Here is a 23,278-nt window from a genome sequence, read left to right on the forward strand (position 1 = left end):
TCGCCTCGACCACTAGGGGTCGGTAAATCCTCACATGTGTCATTTTTCGGTATCTTCGTATTATAATGCAGGTTGAAATAAATTCCTCCACTAATAATAATAATAATAATAATAATAATAATAATAATAATAATTCTCTTTGCTTTTTACTTCTCTGAAACCTTGACTCATACAGTAACTTCTGCAGGACACACCCGTATTGAATGCTGGAAGCCACACTTGTTTATAATTACATAATTACAAGACAAAGCTATAGCCAATCAGATCCGACTTCCGCCGGTGCGCTCGACCAATCAGAGGAGGCGCAGGTGAAGCGCAGATGTCATGTGTTGTTCAGTGGAACTGCACTGCCCATAATAAGCTCTTTGTGTGTGTGTGTGTGTGTGTGTTAGACACATCTGTACTGAGTACTGAGTGTTCTTGTGTGTCTTATTTATTGACCTTATTCTTCACTCGTGTGTGCGTGTAGTGCGCAAGCGCTGAGATCCATGATGGATGAAGGAGTTTATGATGTTGTGGATCAGAAGAGATCTTAGCAGGAACTTCAGAGGAACAACACACAGGTGAGTCCAGAGATTAGGGCTTTCCTGTCATTCTGGTGTCACGAATGCGCATTTGTTTCATGTCTGATTAATGTAACCTACAGAAATGACTTTGCATTCATCTCTCTGACTCTCTGTTTTTTACCATCACGTCTCGTGTATTGTGTATCGAGGGCTGTGCGATACGGCGGAATAAACCGATATCGTGATGAATCATATCACAATATACTTTTGTCAGATATCGTTAATATTGTGATTTTTTTTTCTTATGTATTCGGGTTTGTAAGTAGATTGTAAATCATCTTATTTATATTCACACTGCTGATGTCTGATATGATTGAGAATGTCTAACATTTCATTCAGTGTACTTATAATTATATTTATCTAAAAATATTTATAAAAAATATATATAATTTTAACGCGCGTATATAAAAGAGGCCAAATTAAAACCTTCAACGCAACTTAAATTTCAAGAAAAAAACTAAACAAAACCAAACAATATTTCTCTTCTCAGTCAGCCATTGTGGGCATTAAAAATTGTAACTCTGATGTATTAATGTGTGCAGAGCTACACACTACACGCTGTTTTTTCAGTCGAATTTGGCTGTAACTTAGCTGCCCTGTGAGGCGAATTTGAAATCTGATTGGTTAAAGAAACAGACCCATTGCTAATAAAGGTACATGGGCCAGCACTACTGATTCTGAAGGCCCTGGGCAGATTAGAGTGACATGGCAGCACAAAGAGGCTGAAATCTGATTAGACAAAAAAAATCTAACACATGTACTGGAAGCAGTGCAGCCGAGAGAAACAATTTCATGGACAAATACAATTTCATGGACAAATATTGAAATTTAGGTTGTAAATGTAGGTTAGTGCTTCTGATAGTGTTTAGGCCAGCAAGGACTTCTCTGTGGGCCTAAACACTATCAGAAGCACTGACTTACTGACCTGACGGCCTGCCACTGGTGCTACTACAACTACTGTTCAAATCCATATAATGGAAACACAAATGTAAGTAAAGAAAAAAAGTGTATTAGTACATTAAGAAATGGTCAATCAATCTGAAAAATCTCAAGAAGTGCAGTCTTCGAAACCATTAAACACTATGATAAAAACAAGCTCTCATTAGGAGCATCCCAGAAGACGACCAAGAGCTACCTCTGCTGCAGAGGAGAAGTTTATTAGAATGACCAGAATCACAAAGAACTGACTTACATAAATTCTTCTTAGAGTTCAAGTGGCAGACATGTTTCATCCACTGTTTAGAGGAGACTGCGTGAGTCAGGCCTTCATGGTTGAACAACAAGCAGAAAAGACTTGCGTGACCAAGAAACACAAGGAATCAACATCAGTTGAAAACACACCTTTTGGTCTGATGAGTCCAAATTCGAGATTTTTGGTTTTAACCGCCGTGTCTTATTTGGGCGGATTTGGAAGGATGAACAGACAGTTCTTGAATGTGTGGAAGCTTTGTTGGTGAAACTGTCTGTGATTTAGTCAAAACCAGCATGGATACCAGAGCATTTTGCAGCGACATGCCATCAAATCTGGTTTGCCCAATACGTTTTCTAACAGGACAATGACCCCAAAAACATCTAAGTTACGTACAAGCTCTTAGTTCAAGAAGGAGAGTGATGGAGTGCAGTATTAGATGACCTGACCTCCACAGTCAGCCGATCTAAATCCACTTGAGATGGTTCCCAGAGGAACTCCTCAACATTGTTAGAAAGCCATTTCAGGTCACTACCTCATGAGACTGAATAAGAGGAATGTCAAGAGTATGCGAAGCTGTGATTAAAGCAAAAGGTGTCTATTTTGAAGAATCGAAAATATAAAACCTTTGCGACCTTCGTGAGCAGAAAAGCATCGCATAGTGCACAAGATCTCGAACCATTAGGTGGATGAGCTACAACAGTAAATGACATCAGGTTTTTACTTTTTCAGCCAAAACCATTATTCTTGCACTTGGCCCAAACTTGGCCGATGACGATTAGATCAATGAGTAGATTAATAACTTGGTTTCCTTCCACGGTCACAGAGATCAAACTTTTTCTCTATTCTGATGGGGGGTTTTTGTGAACACTAAGTAAAGCTTTTGTCCTGCGTAATAGTTTTCTACATTGTGCTGCTACTAAACGATTAGCTGTTTTGAGAACTTCAATGTCTCAGTTTTTGTTACTGTGGAAAAGCTGTGTAGGTATGTGTCAAAGTATCGTGGAATATATAATCTACCCACAATAATATAACTCTGGGTGTGGTGAGATCATGTATTTACACAGGATGTGAAATACAACGTAACCACACTGACATTGTGGTACACGCTCAAGCTATAAAGCTAATGCTCTTTTTAAAAACGTGTTGTTCTGTAAGCATCTACTCTGTAAAGGAACTTCTCTCAAGGCAGAACTAAGAGAAAAAAGATTGTGAAAAATGTATCATGTAGCCAAAACACCCAGTGTTCATATCTCTGTGTGCTGCTGCTACTGTAAACAAGTCTGGCTGTGTTTTTGAATTAATTTCTAGTCAGGTTAGTCGGGCTACTGTCTTTAATCTTACAAAACAAATAGTCTTTATAGCGGGGGTCCCCAAATTACAGCCCGCGGGCTTGAAACCACTCTTTCAACAAAGCCATTCACATTTTTAATTTTAAGCATGTTTTCACCCACCAACCATATGCATATGCATCAGTAAGTAAATGTTTTGATAATGACATCTTTTCATATTCATTGCTAAAATAAATAATGAAATAATGAAATAAATAAAATTTAAAATCATAAAATCGCCACAATAACCCAGGTAGTCACTCCGGCCGTGTAATTTTCTGCTACAGACCAACACGACCCCCATTTAAGACAGGAAGATTTATGTGGCCCTCACAAAAAGTTTGGGAATCCCTGGTTTAAAAAGTAGACACACCAGACCATGACTCTAATAACACACATGACCTAATTCTCGCTAATTATGTTAGCTAATAAAGCATTATATTTCATGAGTTAAATAAGACGTCTTTTCTTTTCTCAGAGATGGCGAGCGATCGTATGGCCATCCTCACTGACGATGAGGAGGACCAGAAGAGGAGATACGTTCTGGCTGAGCCATTTAATACTTTGTCACTGGGAACAGCAAACAGCACCCCGCCAAGCCAAACACCATCGTCTACCTCAACCGAATCGCCGCCCCCTCTGTCCTCTTCCAGTCCAGACTGCTTGGAGCGGGTCTGCCTGAAAATAGATGAGCGCCTCCTCATCTCCAAGATCTTCTACTTCTTCTTCTATGCTGCCTACGGTTCCCTACACCCCCTCTTGGCTGTCTATTACAAGCAGCTGGGCATGACTCCGAGCCAGAGTGGCCTCCTTGTTGGGATCCGCTACTTCATCGAGTTCTGCAGTGCACCATTTTGGGGAATTGTAGCTGACCGCTTCAACAAGGGCAAGGCCGTGCTGCTGTTTTCCGTCTTCTGCTGGGTGGTGTTCAACTCTGGCATCGTTTTCGTCAAACCGGCAAACATGACCTGCATAGAGATCGGATTGCAGAACTTAACGACTCCGAGTCCCTCGGGGAACCACACAAGTGACAACACAAGCATGTCTCTCTTCACTACAACTACACCTAAAGAGTACACAATCGTTTTCGACAAAAGCCAAGTAGATACCATTTTCCTTGTGATCTTGCTTGTGATCATCTTCGGGGAATTCTTCAGTGCACCGGCTGTGACCATCGTCGACACAGTGACCCTGCAGTACCTGGGAAGGCAGCGTGACCGCTATGGCCTTCAAAGAATGTGGGGTTCTTTAGGCTGGGGTATAGCCATGTTATCTGTCGGCATCTGGATCGACCACACACACATCAACTTGATCGTCCAGGGGGCTGGCTGCATCCTGCCAGACTACAAGAACTATCAGATCGCCTTCATTGTCTTTGGTGTGCTGATGACTTTAGCCCTTATCGTTGCAACACAGTTCCGATTTGACTCCAGGTCTGGGGCTGATCCATCAGAACCGGATGTGAAGCAACAGGTGGAAATCCCTCATGTGGTCCAGAACACATCTGAGTCCAGCATGGAGGAAGTCCCAGTGTGTCCCAGGCCTAACAACCACCCTGGGTTTCCATTCAAGGACATGATCCGTTTGCTGTGTGGGATCCGGTACGGCTCCGTGCTATTTGTGGCCTGGTTCATGGGCTTTGGTTACGGCTTCGTGTTCACGTTCCTGTATTGGCATTTGGAGGACCTGAAAGGGACCACCACATTGTTCGGCGTGTGCTCTGTGCTTAGCCACGCCTCTGAGCTCGCCGCCTACTTCATCAGCCACAAACTCATCGAACTTGTTGGCCACATCAGGTAAATTTAATCTCAAAATTCTTTCCTTATAGTATTGTGGATATTTTTTGTCTTTTTTATAACACTCCAGTGATCAGTCCAGTGGTTGTTGTATCAAATCCATTTTGAACCATTTGCTTTCTTTAGTCAAAAAATACTAATTCTGTGATCAAGACAATGACCTGAAGTGAACAGCCACCAGTTAGTTTTACACACATGACCAGCTAGAAGTGGGACATATGACAAAAAAATACACACATTGTTGTTGAATTCTGAATTGTAATTGGTCAGAAAGTGTTAATTAATTCACTGGGGGCGTGTCCACACTAATAGGTTTTCATTTAAAAACACATATTATGCTTTATGTTTTGGCCTTCCGTCCACACCGAGACAACATTTTCAGTCAACGAAAACAAAGGCTTTTGAAAATGATGCATTTTACGAACAACCTTATGATTTCTATAGCAACGGCTCATTCACAGGGACTTTTACAATCAGAACTTAAACAGAATCAAAAATGCTGTAAATTTTTCTAATGTAAGGAGATGTTTATTTAACACCGATGAAAGGTCTCGCTCTTCTCTTTCTAACCGTAAGGTTTATGACATTTTTAGAACAGAGGAGGTTATTCAATGGTTACTCAATAACATTATAAGCAGAGTTTGAGAAAAAAAGAGAACGTTTATAGCTGCTATATTACAAGTGGCAACAGGAACTAGCTAGCATTTAATGAATGTTAAAGGAAAATTGAAATCGTGGGCAAGTTCCACTTTAGGACCTTCTGTTAAAGGTAAAGAACCCACTTTAGGGTGGTGACCAGTGGGGGATGAAGTACACAAACCATGTAGTTGAGTTATAGTAGATACTCGACTTCAGGACTCCAGTAAAAATGTCCCTTTAAACTTTCACTTGAGTAAAAGTACAAATTTTTTTGCCTTCAAATGTACTTACTGTAAGTATCCAAATCACTATGATTTATTATAACTATAATGTTCCTGTTATCATTTTTATCACAAGACTCTTTACTTAATCACCTCAGTTTATGTGAAAAGACTCGTATGTGACTCTCAGCACACTGATCTATTAATAGAATCATAATAATGACTCAAACACTGATTTCTATTACAACTATCATGAACTTTCTTTTCAACTAAAAGGCGTAAATGAGGTCACTTGTGTTGTGGCGAGTTCGAGTCTGGAGTTTCTTCATCATTAATTCCTCTCTAAATGTTCTGCTTGATGTTGAACTGATGATGTTGAACTGATGTGCCAAAAAGTTTTAAATAGAGCGTGCACTCGACCCTGATTGGTGGTTCGCTGCGTGTTTGACCAGTTAAGTTTTTATTCAACTGGAAAAGGAACGACTGATTTTGCGAAATGTCGTTAAAAGTACGATTTCTGACTTGGAAATGTCAAGTAAAAGCCTCACCAAATGGAAATACTACAGCAAAGTACAAAAATACGTGAAAAAGCTACTTTAGTACAGAAACGTATTACGTTTACTTCCTTACTCTCCGCCACTGATCGTAACGGTGCTACATCGCTTCATCACTCCATCGTCAAATATTTTCTAGGAACAGCATGACACGTTCCTCATACTGTACATACTGCATACCTCATACATGATTACATTTCTTAATTTTTTTTTGTGTAGCGCCCCCACACCTAGCTGCAGTCTGGTGGTGGTAACTGAATGCAATTCACTTGACCTTTTTAGTCACTGGGTATAAACTAGCATTGATTTGAAGTTGACAATAATGGATAGATGGTGGAAAAACATTCGTTTTTAGTGTAGGAATTGCAGGAATTATCGTATTATTTTAATACACACACGGATTGAGGAGTATTTCTTTTTTTTTTTTACATTTAACCCGCTGTAAACGACAACAAAACAAGAGCTTCGATTTAAACGTGTACATTATACACTGATTTCTGTTTGAACTTGATACTGTGTTTCAAGCCGAATGTGTGACTGAGACTTTAGATATATTGTCATTTCCTGTGTGTGTGTTTATAAGTGTACAAGGCCTTCACACGTTTGCATTAGCCCGTGCAAGGACGCGCACAAGGCTGTACACCACATACCAAATTGCATTTTTTTTTGTGTATTAATATGACGTGTGGGCACAGAGAGCGAGTTTTGAAAGACTCCAGCATCTAACGTCCTTGCACAAATGACTTCCTGTTTCCTGCAGAGTAAAAACTAGTGTTAAATGTCATGTTCTTTTCTTAGCAATGTGACGGACCAATGCGACATACCTAACACACACACACACACACACACACACACACACACACACACACACACACACACACACACACACACACACAGTACAGCTACAATGAGATTTTATGTTTGCTTGTATTTATGTGGTAAATATTATATATATATATATATATATATATATATATATATATATATGTTTGTTGTTGTTTTCCCAGAATCCTCAGTACATGTCAGATTTTTGAAAACACTTTTTATTTCATATCTATAAATGTCCAGATGTTCCACTTTATTTTCACTGAAAAATCCTCCCTTAGCATGAAGAACAGTTTTACACACATTCGTTATTAATCTGAAATACCTCGCTGTGCCTCCTGTAAAACTTGCCAAAGTTGTTCTTCACTAGTTGGAGATTTCTTTACATTCCACTTCATCCCAGAGCAGTTCAGCAGGATTTAGGTGCGCTGACTAAGCAGGACATTCCAGGATGTAAAACTCCAGACGGCTGTTTACTCTCTAAATAACACTTGCAGAACTCAGACGTGCGCTTCGGCTCATCGTCTTGTTGTGTGTTAAAGTAGGACTGTGGTGAGACCTGAGATGTATGGTTTAGAGACAGTGGCATTGAGTAAAAGACAGGAGGTGGAGCTGGAGGTAGCAGAGCTGAAGATGTTGAGATGTTCGTTGGGAGTGACGACGATGGACAGGATTAGAAATTAGTTTATTAGAGGGACAGTGCATGTAGGACGTTTTGGAGACAAGGTCAGGGAGGTGAGATTGAGATGGTTTGGACATGTGCAGAGGAGGGACATGGGGTATATCAGTAGGAGAATGCTGAGGATGGAGACACCAGGAAGGAGGAAAAGAGGAAGACCAAGGAGGAGGTTTATGGATGTGGTGAGGGAAGACATGCAAGTAGTTGGTGTGACAGAGGCAGATGTAGAGGACAGGGGGTTATGGAGACGGATGATCCACTGTGGCGCCCCCTAAAAGGGAGAAGAAGCACAGTATACTCCTCTTAGGAATATTTTTATTTGTAATATGATAAGGCATTAATGTTTGAAATGCCATCATGTATGAGATATAAAGAATGGGGTAGTGAACAGAATGAGGTAGTGTGTGGGTGAATATTTACTTATTCACTAAAAAATAAGGAGCGAAATGCACTTTTCACCAAATTCATCGCAATGGAGGATCAGAACGAATCTTGATCCAGTGGATATGATTATGATGCCCTAATGAAAATAAAACCCAGATCAACACACCATTGAGCTGTAAAATCTGTATATTGGGCCTTTCATGATTACAGTTCAACGTCCACATGCTGTGTTCGTCGGTTCCTGTGCCACAGTGCTGAGGAAGTGGAAGGCGTCTGCTCTGGCAGTTTGTTGACTTTGGTGCCGAACGACATCAGGGAGGCCTTCTAGGGTGTTTACCCGCTGTAACATAAAGGACATGAGCAAACAGTGGAGTGCAAGCGTGCGAGAGAGAGAGAGAGAGAGAGAGAGAGAGAGAAGGGGAGAGGGAATGAGAGGGAAAAATGATAGAGAGAGAGAGAAAAGTGGGAGAAAGAGAGAAAATAAACGAGTGAGAGAAAGTGAACAAGAAAGGAGAGGGTGAACGAGAGGGAAAAAGTGAGGTAGAGAATGAGAAAGGTGGGGAAAGAGAGAGTGAACAAGAGAGAAAATAAATCAGAGAGAGAACATGAACATGAAAGTGGAAGGGTACATAGGAGAAGAAATGAGAGAGATAAGAATGTGGAGAGGGAAATAGAATGAGAAAGATGGAGAGAGAGAGTGGTGGGGGTGAATGAGAATTAAGAGAAGAGGGGGTGAGATAAAAGAGAGGAAGAGAGAGACTGAACTAAGAGAAAATAAACGAGGGAGAAAAAGTGAGCAAGAAAAGAAGGGAGTGGAAAAAAAGAGCTGGAAAGAAAGAGAGATGGCGGTTAAGGTGAGACTGTGGTTTTCCTCTGTCACACATCCGCCGTCTGCTGTCAGGATTTCCGAGGTGACGTCACTGTGAGGCAGCCTGAAGGTTTTTTATTACGAGACTGAACTCATTACCCGAGTTATAAAAGAAACGTGAAAATCTCTGGAAATTTCCTTTTATTCTTTTCCCCTGAATCATCTCAACTCCTTGTCTTTTTGTTGTTGTTTTGTATTGTTTATTGGTGACAATCACTTGTTTGGAGATGATTACCTGAGAGACCTGATGAGGGTTTTTTTTTTACTTCTGCTAAAACGATCCTCATTGCTACTTCGTCATATAAAATTGAACACTTTCAGAATGAGCAATATTTAGAAACTCGCCTTCACACTACCTCTTTCTTGTGTCTATTGTAGTTTGTGACCTAAAGGAACAATAGTAGCTACGTAAAGATGTTAAAACTACCCAATATTAGCTTCATTATCCATATTTTCCACCAGTATGTGATTCTTCTCAAAACTGTTACCCCAAAGTAGGTTACACAATTATACCATGAAATTTTCCCCTTCACTTAAGACCCAAACAGGAGCCCCAAACCGGTTCCAGCAAGACAATGCCGCTAAGCACAAAGCCATGAAGATACACGGGTTGGAGTGGAAGATCTCCTGCTGTAGAGGTAACGCAGATGTGCGTTACCACATCTGCGATTCCATTTAACAGCAAGTTAGAACAAAGCGCAAACGTAAAATTCTGTGTGAAGAACATCACTGGAAGATGTCAAGATCGGGAAGACTTTCAAGTAGCTCAACCTCCGAAAATGTTGAAACCATTTGGCAACTTGGAGAACAATCCACATGATCTTACTACGGCCCTCTTTTTCTGAAGATGAAGATCCGGCTTTAAGGTCGCCGTTTTGACACCAGAGATCGCAGGACCTTCTGAATCGCACGAGGAGCTTGACGCGCTTCAAAAAGAAGGCTTTCGGGACATATTTTGGAATTTTGCTGTGTGAAGGGACTATTATGTAGGTGCCTGTGTGGAAACGTAGATAAATAAAGTACATTCTTGTAAACGGAGCGAGTCTCGAAAACGCTTTGATGCCACATCTTATGTACGTGTAGTGGTGGTAGCTTGGTGTTGAAAGTCTTTATAGTTGAACTGCTGCCACTCACTCCTGGCAGGTCTGCCTCTGCATGGCGTTCACCAGGTGCAAATGATCAAGAATGCCGTCGCACCACTTGCTTTTAAGCTTCTTAGTTTGTTCAATATCACCCATCTTTTACGTCCCCTCCACTGTAGCTGCTGCACTAATGCTTGCCTACAAAGACGAAAGCAAACCAACACGTTTTACTTCTTAGCATTTATCCCACCCTACTCGCTCTCCCCACCCATTAGTCCCACCATCTCTCAGGGTACAACAAAGAAATGCTTCTAGACTCCTGGGTGGTGGAACAAACTTCCATTTGATGTCAAAACAGCTGAGTCACTAGCAGTCTTTCCACGACGTCTAAAGACTTACCTCCTCCAGAGGTTCTTAAACGAGCACTTATTGATTTGCTTTCTAACTATATTCTCTCCCAGCAGAGTTTTAGACTAATAATATTCTTAGTCTGTGCCCTAATGATCCACCATTTATTGATTGAGACTTCAAAGCACTTTGCGAGCCTCGCTGGATGAGGAGGGGTCGGCCAAATGGCAGAAATGTAAATAGTATTTCTAATGCTGAAGTACAAGCGCCCCCACGCTGTTCATTACTGTGAGGAAATCGCAAGCATTTTGCTCTCCGTCTAAAAGATTTTGTAAAGGAATTACTCGCATGCGAAAGATCGATTTAACACTAAATAGAGAAATGCATATCAGCGTAAAGAAAGGCGAAGAAAATTCGAACGACTCGGTCTAGACGTGCTGATTTGCATTCTACACAAAACCAGACGTTTTTTTCGCTCACGTCCTTGTGAAAGGGAAAGCTTTAAAGCTGCCTATTACCTCACGCCCTGGAGAGTCATGTGTCCAATTCCCATACTCTGGTGTAGAATTTTTACAGTCCATATATAGTAACATGAGTGGGAATGACTGGTTTGAACTCGGGCATTTTTTTCCCTTGAATATTTTGGTGCTTGGACCCCGGTGATTTATTCTCATACACACTTTATGATTCGTATAAATTTTTACCTTCATATAAAGTTTGGTCATTTTATTGTTCTTCGTTACCCTGAAACAACCAGTCACTGTGAACTGCATATTATTCACGAATGGTGCTTGGACCCCTCCGATCGCAGCATAAGGTTGTATCATGTTATTGCATGAAATCATTTAAATGTGTGTTTGTGTGCAATGAAGATCTAAACTCTTAGCCTCCAGCGTAATCTGATCTCTCCCATTAGCTTACCAGATGTACCACGCATTTAGCTATTGATCCAGCCGGCGCCCCGATCCTCTCCTGGATCGATCCAGTGCTCAGAAATTCGAGACGTAGTGGTGTTTTCGTAGAACCCTGATTTGCTTGGGTCCATCTCCATGCACGTCATGTCACACCTTAGTTTGCATGGTGAATGTGTTGGTTCACGTGATGCTGCACAGGCACAAGGGTTGGGGGTTACTTTGAAATACACTGTCCTAGTTTTTAAATAATTTTAAACTGGTCTTAATTTTCCGACGTCCCTGTAACGCTACCTCTAACGTTTTATTCAAATGCTCTTGCCGCACGTTAGAATGGGTTTTTTTGTTTGATTCTGTGGTGTTGTAGTTCTCTCCTTCGCTGGTCCAAATCAAATCAAATCAAATTTTATTTGTCACATACATACAGGGTACGACATGCAGTGAAATGCTTTTTACGACAATCCGGCATGAGGGAATAGAATGGGGAGAAAAATAAAACAAAAAAAAGATGGCAGATAAATAAGGTATATGATATATAAAGATATATATGAGAAAAAGGTATATATATATGGTATGCTTATGACAGTAAACAGTAAAACAGTAAAAATTTAAGGTGGTTGATGTGATTGAAATATAATTTGCTGTATTTTGACTACAAATGAGACCAACAGCTAATCAGCTTTCTGTTATTACAATCTCTCACGTATTGTACCACAGACATAATACGGATTAAATTTTTCAGATGTGGGAAAGTGCAAGTTTAGTGATACTTGACTTTAAAAAAAAAAGTATTTATGGTTTGATTAAAGCTGGTTGTTTGTGTGTGTTTTTGATGTTGTAATCTAGGTGTTAAATTTCATTCTTAATGGTCTTTAAAAGTCTTAAATTTGACTTTGACTTTGTGAAACCTGCAGAAACCCTGGGTTACAATTGTTCTTTTTTTGAACAATGATCGGTATTCATTTGTATTAGCGATGGTGAGATTGACCGGTTCGCATTGTTGCATCGTTTTAAACAAAATTGTGCATCGGATACAAGTTGGCATTCGTACTGCAATGCATTCTTTTTAAACATAATTGCATCAATAAAAAAAGATTTATTACTATATAATTATTAGTAGATGCGCTGTACGTTTATTATTTAGAAAGTGACCAAAAATTTGTGACCAATAATTTGTAGCTGCTGCTACATGAATATGACGCATCATAACACCACGGAGACCGAGGCGTGTCCTGAGAGTCCCATAGAATACAGATTAACATGGCAGAGGTAGAGCTGTAACTTCCTGCAGACACAACAGGAAAAGGACGTCTGGTCTTATTTATTTGTTTATTTTTGCACTTTAAATGCGTGTTTGTGAAAAGGGCCATGCGTTAGAATTCAGAGGGCGCTTAAGTAAATTGATTTGCTGTCTGTTTTCTGTCTGAACATTCTGTACCATATTGTATCATTTTCCCATTGCGTCGTATCGCATTGTGTTAAATCGAATTGAAATCCGATCGCACTGCATGGTAATGGGAGAGAACGCATCTCATCGCATCAGTCGCTGTTTTATATGTACCTTTAATGTATCATCGGCTTCAGTAATGAAGAACACATCCCACATCTGTATACAGCACACTGTATTATATCTATAGGGAAGTATATTTTTGTGCAAATGATGGGCACAAGGGCGTTACTTCTATTTCGGTGAAACTCTTTGTCATCATGCGTTCCTGAGTCATCCTTCCGCCGATCCTTCCCGCAGTCTGAAACATGTCGGTGTTAATACAAATATACAAATACTTCAGATAAAACACTACAATCTGTGAGCTATTTTAGGTGCACTGCTCATTTAAATACATAAAATAAATCAATCCAAATGATGATATCATCAACCTCCAGCTGGTATTCTGCTCATCCGTGACTGAGATGGAGAACACAGAAGATAAGATAAAGATCTGATGACAAATAGGCATGTGGTTAAAGAGCATCACTGCGTTCTGTTTATGTTCTGGGTGTTCTGGAGATTATTAGCTGTGGAAAATCCACAATGTTAAGTGAGATATTTAAACATTTTTTGGATTGGTTTTATCTTTAAAATGATTTTGAACTGGCTTAAGACTGGTTTCATTTTCGAAAACATTTTGAACTAGTCGAAGAGTGGATTTCAGACTGGTTTTAGCCTTGAAAATATTTTAAGGTCTGACAAACAAAACAGTCCAAATTGTATTCAGATGTTTGAACCTGGATTAATATTAATTAAATAGTTTTTCTCCTGGTTTACAAAATGCCCCTTAGTTTTTCCTTCTTAGACTATTTTGAACCTGGTTTCACCCTATAAAGAAATTTAAGACCAAGGTTCATCACAATCAGTGAAAGAAATACACTAAACAAAGTGATACTGTACACTCGGTGAAGTATTTACCTTCAAATGTACTCAAGTATCCAAATTACTATGATTTATTATAACTATATAATGTTCCTGTTATCATTTCTATCACAAGATTCTTTAATCACCTCAGTTTATGTGTAAAGACTCGAATGTGACTCTCAGCACACTGATCTATTAATAGAATGATATTAATGACTCAAACACTGATTGATTTCTATTACAATCATCATGAACCCAAAACCTTCTTTATAACTACTTGGCGTAAATAAGGTCACGTGTGTTGTGTCGAGTTCGAGTCTGGAGTTTCTTCATCATTTGTTCCTCTCTAAATGTTCTGCTTGATGTTGAACTGATGCTGAACTGTATGTTGGTGATCAGTAGATACACCGAGCGCCGATCAGAGCACGTGTAAAACAGAGCGTGCGCTCGATCCTGATTGGTGACTCGCTGCGTGTTTCACCAGTTACGTTTTTATCCTCGTAAATAAAAAGAAACGACTAATTTCACTAAATGTAGTTGAGTAAAAAGTCAAATATTTGACTTTGACTTTGAAATGTAGTGAAGTATCAGCAAAATTCTACAGACACGTGAAAAAGCTGCTTAAGTACAGTGAAGAATTACATTTACTTCATTACTGTTACCTACTGATCATAACTTCATACTAACACAGTTTTATTATATAGAACACATTTAGACTTCTTTAAATCTGTCTTTATTTAAAGCTTTGTTTGCCTGATTTAAATTTTTTGAATACATTTTTATTCAGATTTTAACTTCTGAGCCTGGTTTTGATCATCTGTGAAATATTCGGCCAGGTTTTTCTCTGTTTTTGACATTTTGCTCTGTTTATCTTCTCTTCTGTTTTTCGGTCGCGTTTCAGGTTACTAATTATTGGTTTAATCTTCTTTGAACCACATCTGACCTGGTTTTCAGGCTGTTACATTTCTGAAACATTTAGTTCTCGTGTTCATAATGAAAAATGGGAGGTGTTTGTTATTGTATCTGAATTTTTCACGCTCTTTGTTGCTTTGCAGAGTCCTGTATATCGGGTTGGCCTGTAACACCGCACGCTACCTGTATATCTCCTACCTGGAAAACGCTTGGGTAGTTCTTCCCATGGAGGTCCTTCAAGGTGAGCAGTGTGGGGTTTCGCCAATCTGCTGCACTCAGGCATTTTTATCTGACAGGAAATGTTTGGACTGGAGGTCTGTCCGGCTGTGAGTTCAGCTCAGGCCATGAATCAGCTGTTTGACTCACAGCTCCGGTGTATTGTTTCCTGTAGCACGCCCTTTGCACTGGGTGTAGTTTAAAAACGTGGTGTTGTTTGTTAATGACTTTTATGGAAGGATTATACATAATAATGTTCTGACCTATTCATAAGTTCCAGTAATAGATCTAGATAGAAACAACTCAGAGTAAAGCAAAGTACAAGTACACAGCAACGAAGTGCAGTTTCGCATCTACCAGAAGGTGCTCATCCACACTGAAACATCTGAAAACGCTCACCTCCCTGTAGTGCGTGTGAGCAAAACGTAACGCGTTTCGACGTGCGTCGTTTTCGCCTGCCGTTCATATCCGACTAAAAAATGCGTCCTCGGTTTTCAAAAGCCTCCGTTTCCACAGTGGGACACAAAAACAGAGTTTTTACATTGATCCACTTTGAAGGGCTTTTTTTCTGGAAGCTACGTACGACTAAAAACGGCGTCTCATGTAGAGAAAATGTGTTTTCAAACAAAAAAACGTATTAACGTTCACATGAGGTGAACATTAGGTGTTTTCATGTTGATTTAGATCTTCCAGGACATTTTTTGTCCTTGCTCACATTATGTTCTAGTTTCTTTTAAGACAATTTCGGACCCAGTTTCAACCTCTAAAGACTTGTTCACATGGTTTAATATACTCCAAAATACACTATATGGACAAAAGTTTGCAAACATCTGACCATAACATTGGTTCCATTCCAGGGAGGTGGTCATGAGACCACCAATGTCTTCTTTTTGAATGATTGATCCAAGACAATGTCATTATGTTTACACAATATGGTTTCCAGACACCTGTTTATATGTGCTTCCTTTTTAAACACCCCATTCCACATTTAGTCCACATTTACTGTAATAATAAGCTCCACTCTTCTAGGGCAGATGTTCCACTAGATCTTGTGGAGATTTGTGTGAGATCTGTTCAGCCACGAGAGGGTGTGTTGGTGAAGTCAGATACCGATGTAGGTGAGATGAGGTTTCTGGAGGTGCAGTGTTCCTCACATTCCTCCCAAATGTGTTCAAAAGAGCTCTATAGAAGGAGATCTTCCACATCATCCAACCCATGTAAAATAGATCTTAATGGAGCTGGTTTTCTCCAGGATTTATTTCAGAAAACAGGACTGATTTTATCTGCAACATTTGAACCTCTCAACCCCTTTTTTTCCCCTGAAGCCTGGTTACTACCCTACAGTAGGTAATCATCAGGCAGGTCGAGCAGCTTTACTGGAGCCTCATGAATATGTTGAGAGTAAATAAACCTGTTTGTTCAGCTCATACATCACACTCCGAGCTCTCAGCTCTCACACTCAGCTCAGCTTTATTGTCCTGTATATGGGTTTGGCCACAAAAGTCTAATTTTGGTAAAGGATCTATTTACTCAGAGCTCAAAGCCACACCCTGTCACGCCTTTACATTAACATTTGAAGGGGATTTTCTCAGCGCAGCGTTAAAACTCCGACGCTCAGACGAAGAACACACGTCATTATTTACACCCGGTTCCGGGATTGTCCGAAGAAAAACAGACCGGTACAAAACGACTTGTTTGTCTGTGTTTTTTCGACCCACGTCTCCGTAGTGTTGCCTGTTCACACACGATAAGACACAAAGCGTATCACATACACACACTTGACCGTTTCTATAGCCATAGAGATCGTCCACAGGGTTCAGTACGACTGTAAATAAAATACAGTCGAAACGTTAATCACGAACTCCGAGTCTCCGGTGTTAAAGGTGAAATGGTACGTTTTGCATTTCCAAGCTCTGCGTTCTCATTGGTCAGCACGAATCACAGGAGTCTCCAGTGTCGGGGGTAAAGCTGAACGTTTTTTGATGTCAAGCTCTGCGTTCTGATTGGTCAGAACAAAATGGAGTGGTCTCCAGTGTCAGGGGGTGAAACTGTAAGTTTTCCGATGTCGAGTTCTGCGTTTTGATTCGTTCTGAATAATGCAATTTATGTTTAAATGTAACTGTAGAAATGGATATAAATTGTAGTAATAAAGCATAACTTTGACCACTAGACGAGGAACGAAACGCTCTGAGACATGCTGTTACAGGATAATAATCAGCTTCAGTGCGATATCAGTAAATTCATCACACCAGATCACTGACCGGTTTTCTTTAACAACACAGTGTTAATTCATTACCGCATTCCTGAAAGTGATCTCTCTCGCTGTACCTGTTTTCTGGGTCCTTATCAGGAAACATCAGGGAAATAAATCAACAGTAAAGTGACGCGTTTCATATTTAAGATTAATAAAAATAAAATGCAATGAAATCAGTCGATTTTAAGTGCATGCAAAAAACCCTGAAAATTTAAAATAAACCAAAAATTAAATAAAGACAAAAAAAATGAAAATATAAAACAGGTATTAAATAAAAAGTATTAAATAATAAAAAAATTAAATTAAATATATAAATAAACGAAATACTGAAAAGCTGACAATATAAAAAATACAGATATATATAAAAAAAAGATTGTATACATAATAAACACATACAAATATATGTGCATATAGTGTGCACTTTTTCTATGTTGTATAAAGTGATTTTTTTTTTTAAGCTTTTTTTTCATTATTACTGTTTTCACTTCAGTCCAATTTTATTTGTAAAGTTCATTTAACCATGAACATTGTTACGAAGCCGCCTTAAAGAAATGAGTAATTCCATTTTAGTGCTAGAAATGTTATTCTTTTATTTAATTCTTTTATGAAATATCTTAAATCTTGACCATAAAAATAATAATAATAATAATAATAATAATAATAATAATAATAAATGATAAAAAAATTTTCAAATAATCCTTTTTTGTAAATACGACACCTTTATAAACACTGCTCCTCTAATAGCTCCTAAAAAAAATAAAAAGGAAAAATATTTTTAAATGTATATTTCTACAAACTCATTATTAAGATGCACAACACTGTACAATATTTATAAAAAAAATCATAACTATATTAACTATATACTAAAAAAATGGAAACACTTAATAAAAGTATGATCATCATTTTGTTTTTTAACCAACAAATCTATAGACATCCAGATGTTCCACTTTATTTTCATTGAAAAATCCTCCTTTAGCATGAACACCAGCTTTTTACGCCCTCAGCATCCGTACAGCTCGTTTCTCCAAACGTTCAGATGAAATAATTTGTCGTTCTTCTTTTAAACTCGCCAAAGATGTTCTTCACTAGTTGGAGATTTCTTTCCAGTCCAGTGCGTAGTTCATCCCAGTGCAGGTAATCAGGATTTAGAAGGTTAGGACCATGTTGGTTCAGGATTTGGTTCAGGATTTTCCCCTTCATTCTGTATTTTACACATCCTGCTATAAGTGGTTATGTGTAACACTGTTTAGCTTTTACACAGTTCGGACCTGTGTGTGTGTGTGTGTGTGTGTGTGTGTGTGACTCTTCTCAAACCCTTTCTCTGTACAGGTTAATGATAATGTTGCGTTGCAGGTCTGACCCATGCGTCCGTGTGGGCGGCGTGTATCTCGTACCTGAGCGCAGCGGTTCCCCCGGCTCTGAGGACATCTGCACAGGGAATCCTGCAGGGCCTGCACCTGGGGCTGGGGCGTGGCTGTGGAGCCATGGTCGGAGGCGTGTTCGTCAACTTCTTTGGTATGACAAGAAAAACACGATTGCATCAGATTTTAGTATAAGGGGAACGTCCCACTTTTAAAGGAGAGGTTTGTAGTGTTTACAGCCCCACCTGCTGCCTGTGAGTGGAATTACGGCTGAAAACATCCACAGTGGTGTCATCAGAGGGCGGGGCTTATTTCTGGGTTGGAACAATGTAAAGTAAAACTCTGAAGCTAATAATGTAAATGAAGTAGACAATATTCCTGATGAACCAATAAATAGTACATCTTTAGAAATGCTTATTACACCTTTAATGACTACAAAAATAATTAATAATCATTATTAAATTATTTTTGAATGATTTTTTTTGTTTGCTTGGATATATTTATTAATTTTATTTTTTCGAACAATACATTTTTCACACTTTTTAGTGTACGATTTTAGATCGCCATCAGTCAGATATTCTTCATTAGATTCATGTTTTATATAAGGCATAAATCAAGGAATAATGTGTGTGTGTGTGTAGGTGCTGCTGAAACGTTCCGAGGTTTAGGAATGGCGTCTCTGATCATCCTGCTGATTTTGCCCTGATTCAGACCCTCATCGGGCCGAGCGATAGCAGGAGTAAGTCCCCTTCATGTGCTTGATGTTTCTAAATTAAATGGATACCCAGAGGTTAAAACCCCTGTGTGTCTCACGCAGGAGACCCGATGCTAGCTGAGAACATTCCGGTACCTTCGAGTCCGGTTCCCATCGCCACCATCGACCTGGTGCAGAACCAGGAGATGAAAGTCGAGACCATCACCAACGCCGAGGTCAAAACGAACACTGCCGCAGCCCCTGCTCTCAAGAAGACCAAGTTCCAGGAAGAGCAGGAGGACGTGACCAAGCCAGCATGGGTGGTGTCCACGTCCCCCTGGGTTACCATGTCCTACGCCCTTTACCAGATCAAAGAAATGATGTCCTCCATCAGGGGCAACCGTCCTCCGGGGGAGTTCGGCCCACAGGGGGTGTGTCCTATCATCAACAACAAAATACTAATGTTCATTATTAGAACAAAATACACATTCTTTAATCACGGATTTGCTACATTCACTAATTATTTCTTTATAGCAGCTAACAAACGACCTACTTTTATTCCTTTTTGTTTTCTAACCAGTTTCAAGAAATGCGAGAGTGATATTTCAACTCTTTCCTTTTTCCCCTTCATGCTTTCTCTCTGCTCAGATTAAAGGTGAGCTCCTTTTTCTTCTCTTAATGGGCTTTCTGGGTTTTATTCGGTTCATTTTGTCTTCATGGTGGAGACGCCTTGACCGCCGGGTAGATTTCCTGTAACGCCATAAATATTGCTATGTGAAATGTGATTTACTTAATTGCATTTTTATCTGTTTTAAAAGTAGTTTAAATTAATAATTTTTAGGTTTTTAATTCTCTAATTAACATGCGCATGGATAAATATGGATCCTTTATGGAAGCATGCAAATGCGTGTTTATTATTAGTGAAACCAAACTCAACATGGAGCATGAAGACAAATTCTATTCTTGTACATGTTTTAAAGTAATAATGTTGTTTTAAATGACGTAAATCATCGGGACACCAAACGAAACTTTTATGTTTCCACACAGACGGTTTTAATTGTCTGTCATGGCGGATTTTGATTTATTAATGAAGGTTTTAATTTCACCACTTTTATATTTATTTAGAATTATAATTAAACTGGTCAAACAGAAATCGCGTGTTAATAAAAATGTTTGTTTTTAGGAAAACGTCATCACAAACTGACTCTTACAAAGCAGAGACTGGAGACTTCTTTATTTTAATATAGACGAAAATGCCTCAATGAACACCTTCTGACCAATCACAGTGCAGAAAGAGAGAGTGCTGCAGTGATCGTAGAAACTTGCTCTGAAAACGACGTGACTGAGCCAAAGCCAAAGTTCACTGGTAAACTTTGAGCCAATAAGAAACAAGGAGGCGGGGCTAACCATGCAATGTTTATTTGGTTATAAAAGAAGTTACGAGTCGTTAATAATTATGTAGCTTGTAAACTTTCTACCTAAAAAAAAAAAAAAAAAAAATACTCTTGGACTTTCCGTCGTAAAATAAAACTACTCTAACTACTAAACAAACAAGTGGGAGTAAAAACTTTTGCACTTGACACTGTTTCAGGTTTACTTTCTGCATGTTCTTGCTGCAATTTATTCTCCTTGATTATCAATTTAATAGAAATCTGCAATAATATCACACTAAATGCATTCTTCGAAGCATGTCCTTTATATTTGTCCAAGATGTGTCCTCATTTGTCTGCTTCCATTTTCTGTGATTGTAGGAAGGTACTGAGCCGGTGTCTGCAGCCCCATCTGCTGAAGAACCTCCTCCAGGTGCTTTCACCAGTGCTCCAGAGCAGGTCTCTTCTGTTGATGCTCCTGAACAACCAAAATCTGATCGCCCAGTCCCAGATCCCCCGGTCGTTTCCGTTACCCCGGTCTCCGAACCCCCAGTCTCCGAACCTCCGGTCTTCGATCCCCCAGTCCCAGATCATCCTATCCACAATCGACCAAGCTCTGATCATCCCATCCCCGATTGCCCAGTCTCTAATCACCCAGTCCCCGAACGTCCTGTCCAAGATGGTCCCATGTCCCATCACACAGACTCTGGACAACCATCAAAAGATCCACAGAAGATCTCCACCAAAGACCTGGGGCCTGCACCCATACCAGACTCACTCCAGAATCCCCCTGACCCATGACATATGCACACAGACAAAAAAAAATCACTTTGTAAACACCTTTAAATGTAAATAAGCGAGTACTGTACAGGTATCTGGACCGAACGCTGATGTTAGTTAATGCAGTAAATCATGCATCGATTTGCACTGTAAGGTCGGGGTTTACACATTACAACATTGCGACGCACACAAAACGTTTACCCCTACCGTATTTATTATCTCACACCACAACCACACCACGTTCTTCACAATTCTGGGTTTTTAATGAGGCTGCTTTCACACTCGACATCAACCAAAACCACGTTTCTTTATTACGTTACCTGACAGTTTATAAATCCCCAAAACTGAGCATCGAAAAAATACGAGGAACAGCATTTCTTCAGCCTGAGGTCATTTCCTGTTTACTGATTGATGCACTTTGCTAACCTGTCTGAGAGCGAAACTACAAAGCAAAGCTAACACGAAGCCTAGAATGTAGCAATTGATTTTCCCGCCGATTGATTAGTGCGTTACTAGGTTTATTTTTATTATTAATTAGCAATACAAAGTAGCTTTTTTTTTAAAGTGACTTCATAAGGCCACGCCCAGTCACACTGCACACCCGCAAGAGAAAAACTCCGCTAACAGAGTTTAAATAATGAAAATGTATTACCATTCCAACCAAAACACTGTCCTGGTTTCCTCTGCATTACTGACCATCATGACAGGATGCTAGTCTAGTTCAATAGCAGACACTAGCTAGCACTAGAGTGTGAACAGAGTTGCTACGGTAACAATGCTACAAGCATCACATCAGCTATTTTTCCCCTTGTAAAATAACTTTAAAAACATTCCTGAGAGGAAAAAAACCTGGAAAGAAGAAAGAAATTATTCTAGAAGGTACAGACCACCACCATCATCACCACCACCATCCTCATGACCTCAATCCATGTTTCTGTTAACAATAAAAGTTTGATGAGAGAAAGTTTGTCTGAACTCTGTTATTCCCATCATACATGGCTAATCCACTAGCTGAACCTAGCTAGCTGTTTTATAAGATAGCTAATCAATCATGGCTAATACATGTACACGGGATTAATTTACATTTCTGGCAGTTAGCAGACACCTTTGTCCACGTTCAAAAGTGATTTGAGTCTCTATCGATGAATAAATCAGACTACAACTGTTTAGAGGGTTTTTTATTTGTAAAAGACAAAGCAAACCTGTAGAGTGTTAGTTTTAGTGCTTCAGGAAGAGGAAAGTCTTCACCCGTCTCTTAAAGATAGTCAGGGACTCCTCTGTTTGAACATCTACTGGAAGTTCATTCCACCACCTCGGTGCCAGAACAGAGAAGACCCTTGAAGTATACTTACCTCTTCCCCCGAGAGAAGGTGGTACCAGTCGGGCAATGCTGGAAGATCTCAGCCAGCGTGGTGCAGTGCGAGATGTAATGAGGTCTCTGAGGTAAGATGGTCCATTTGTGGCCTTGTAGACAAGCATCAGTTTTTTAAATCTGATACGTGCAGCTACTGGGAGCCAGTGGAAGGAGAAGATGATGAGTGTCATCAGCAGTGGTAAGAAAACCCATGTGCAGATATGACTTTAGAGTGAGTATAAAGGGTGACAAGGATGGGACCAAGTACTGAGCCTTGTGGGACACCAGTGGAGAGTCTGTATCGGGCAGATGTGGACCCCCTCCATGTTGCATGTTATGAGCGACCTTCCAGGTAGGAAGCAAACCATTCCTGTGATGCTCCATGGATACCGAGGTTCCTGAGGTTAGACAAGATTTTGCTAAATAATAATACGAACTTGTTAAATAGCTAATTAATTATTACTAAATTAGACAAAGTTTCATGCTAGGTAGCATGAAGTCAAAGGCTACTAGCTTGATGATCAGCGATCGCTAAAAGTTAATTTTGGGTAGTTAATTGAAAGCTTAGCCAGGTTCCCTGGTGGTCTAGTG

At 39.7% G+C, this 23,278-nt stretch overlaps 1 protein-coding gene across 1 annotated transcript; it reads left to right on the top strand.

Annotated features, from left to right (window-relative positions):
- The first annotated feature begins 354 nt into the window (after window positions 1–354).
- On the top strand, window positions 355–22,297 carry LOC124383186 (major facilitator superfamily domain-containing protein 6-like). Its single transcript, XM_046845619.1, is given in 8 exon segments — window positions 355–563; window positions 3,565–4,882; window positions 14,802–14,899; window positions 18,482–18,643; window positions 19,131–19,181; window positions 19,184–19,228; window positions 19,307–19,614; window positions 20,935–22,297. Coding segments are annotated over 7 exon segments (2,400 nt in total). The 5' UTR covers window positions 355–563; window positions 3,565–3,566; the 3' UTR covers window positions 21,355–22,297.
- The last annotated feature ends 981 nt before the right edge of the window (window positions 22,298–23,278 follow it).

This window comes from Silurus meridionalis, chromosome 3 (genome assembly GCF_014805685.1).
Source record: "Silurus meridionalis isolate SWU-2019-XX chromosome 3, ASM1480568v1, whole genome shotgun sequence".
Taxonomy (NCBI): domain Eukaryota; kingdom Metazoa; phylum Chordata; class Actinopteri; order Siluriformes; family Siluridae; genus Silurus; species Silurus meridionalis.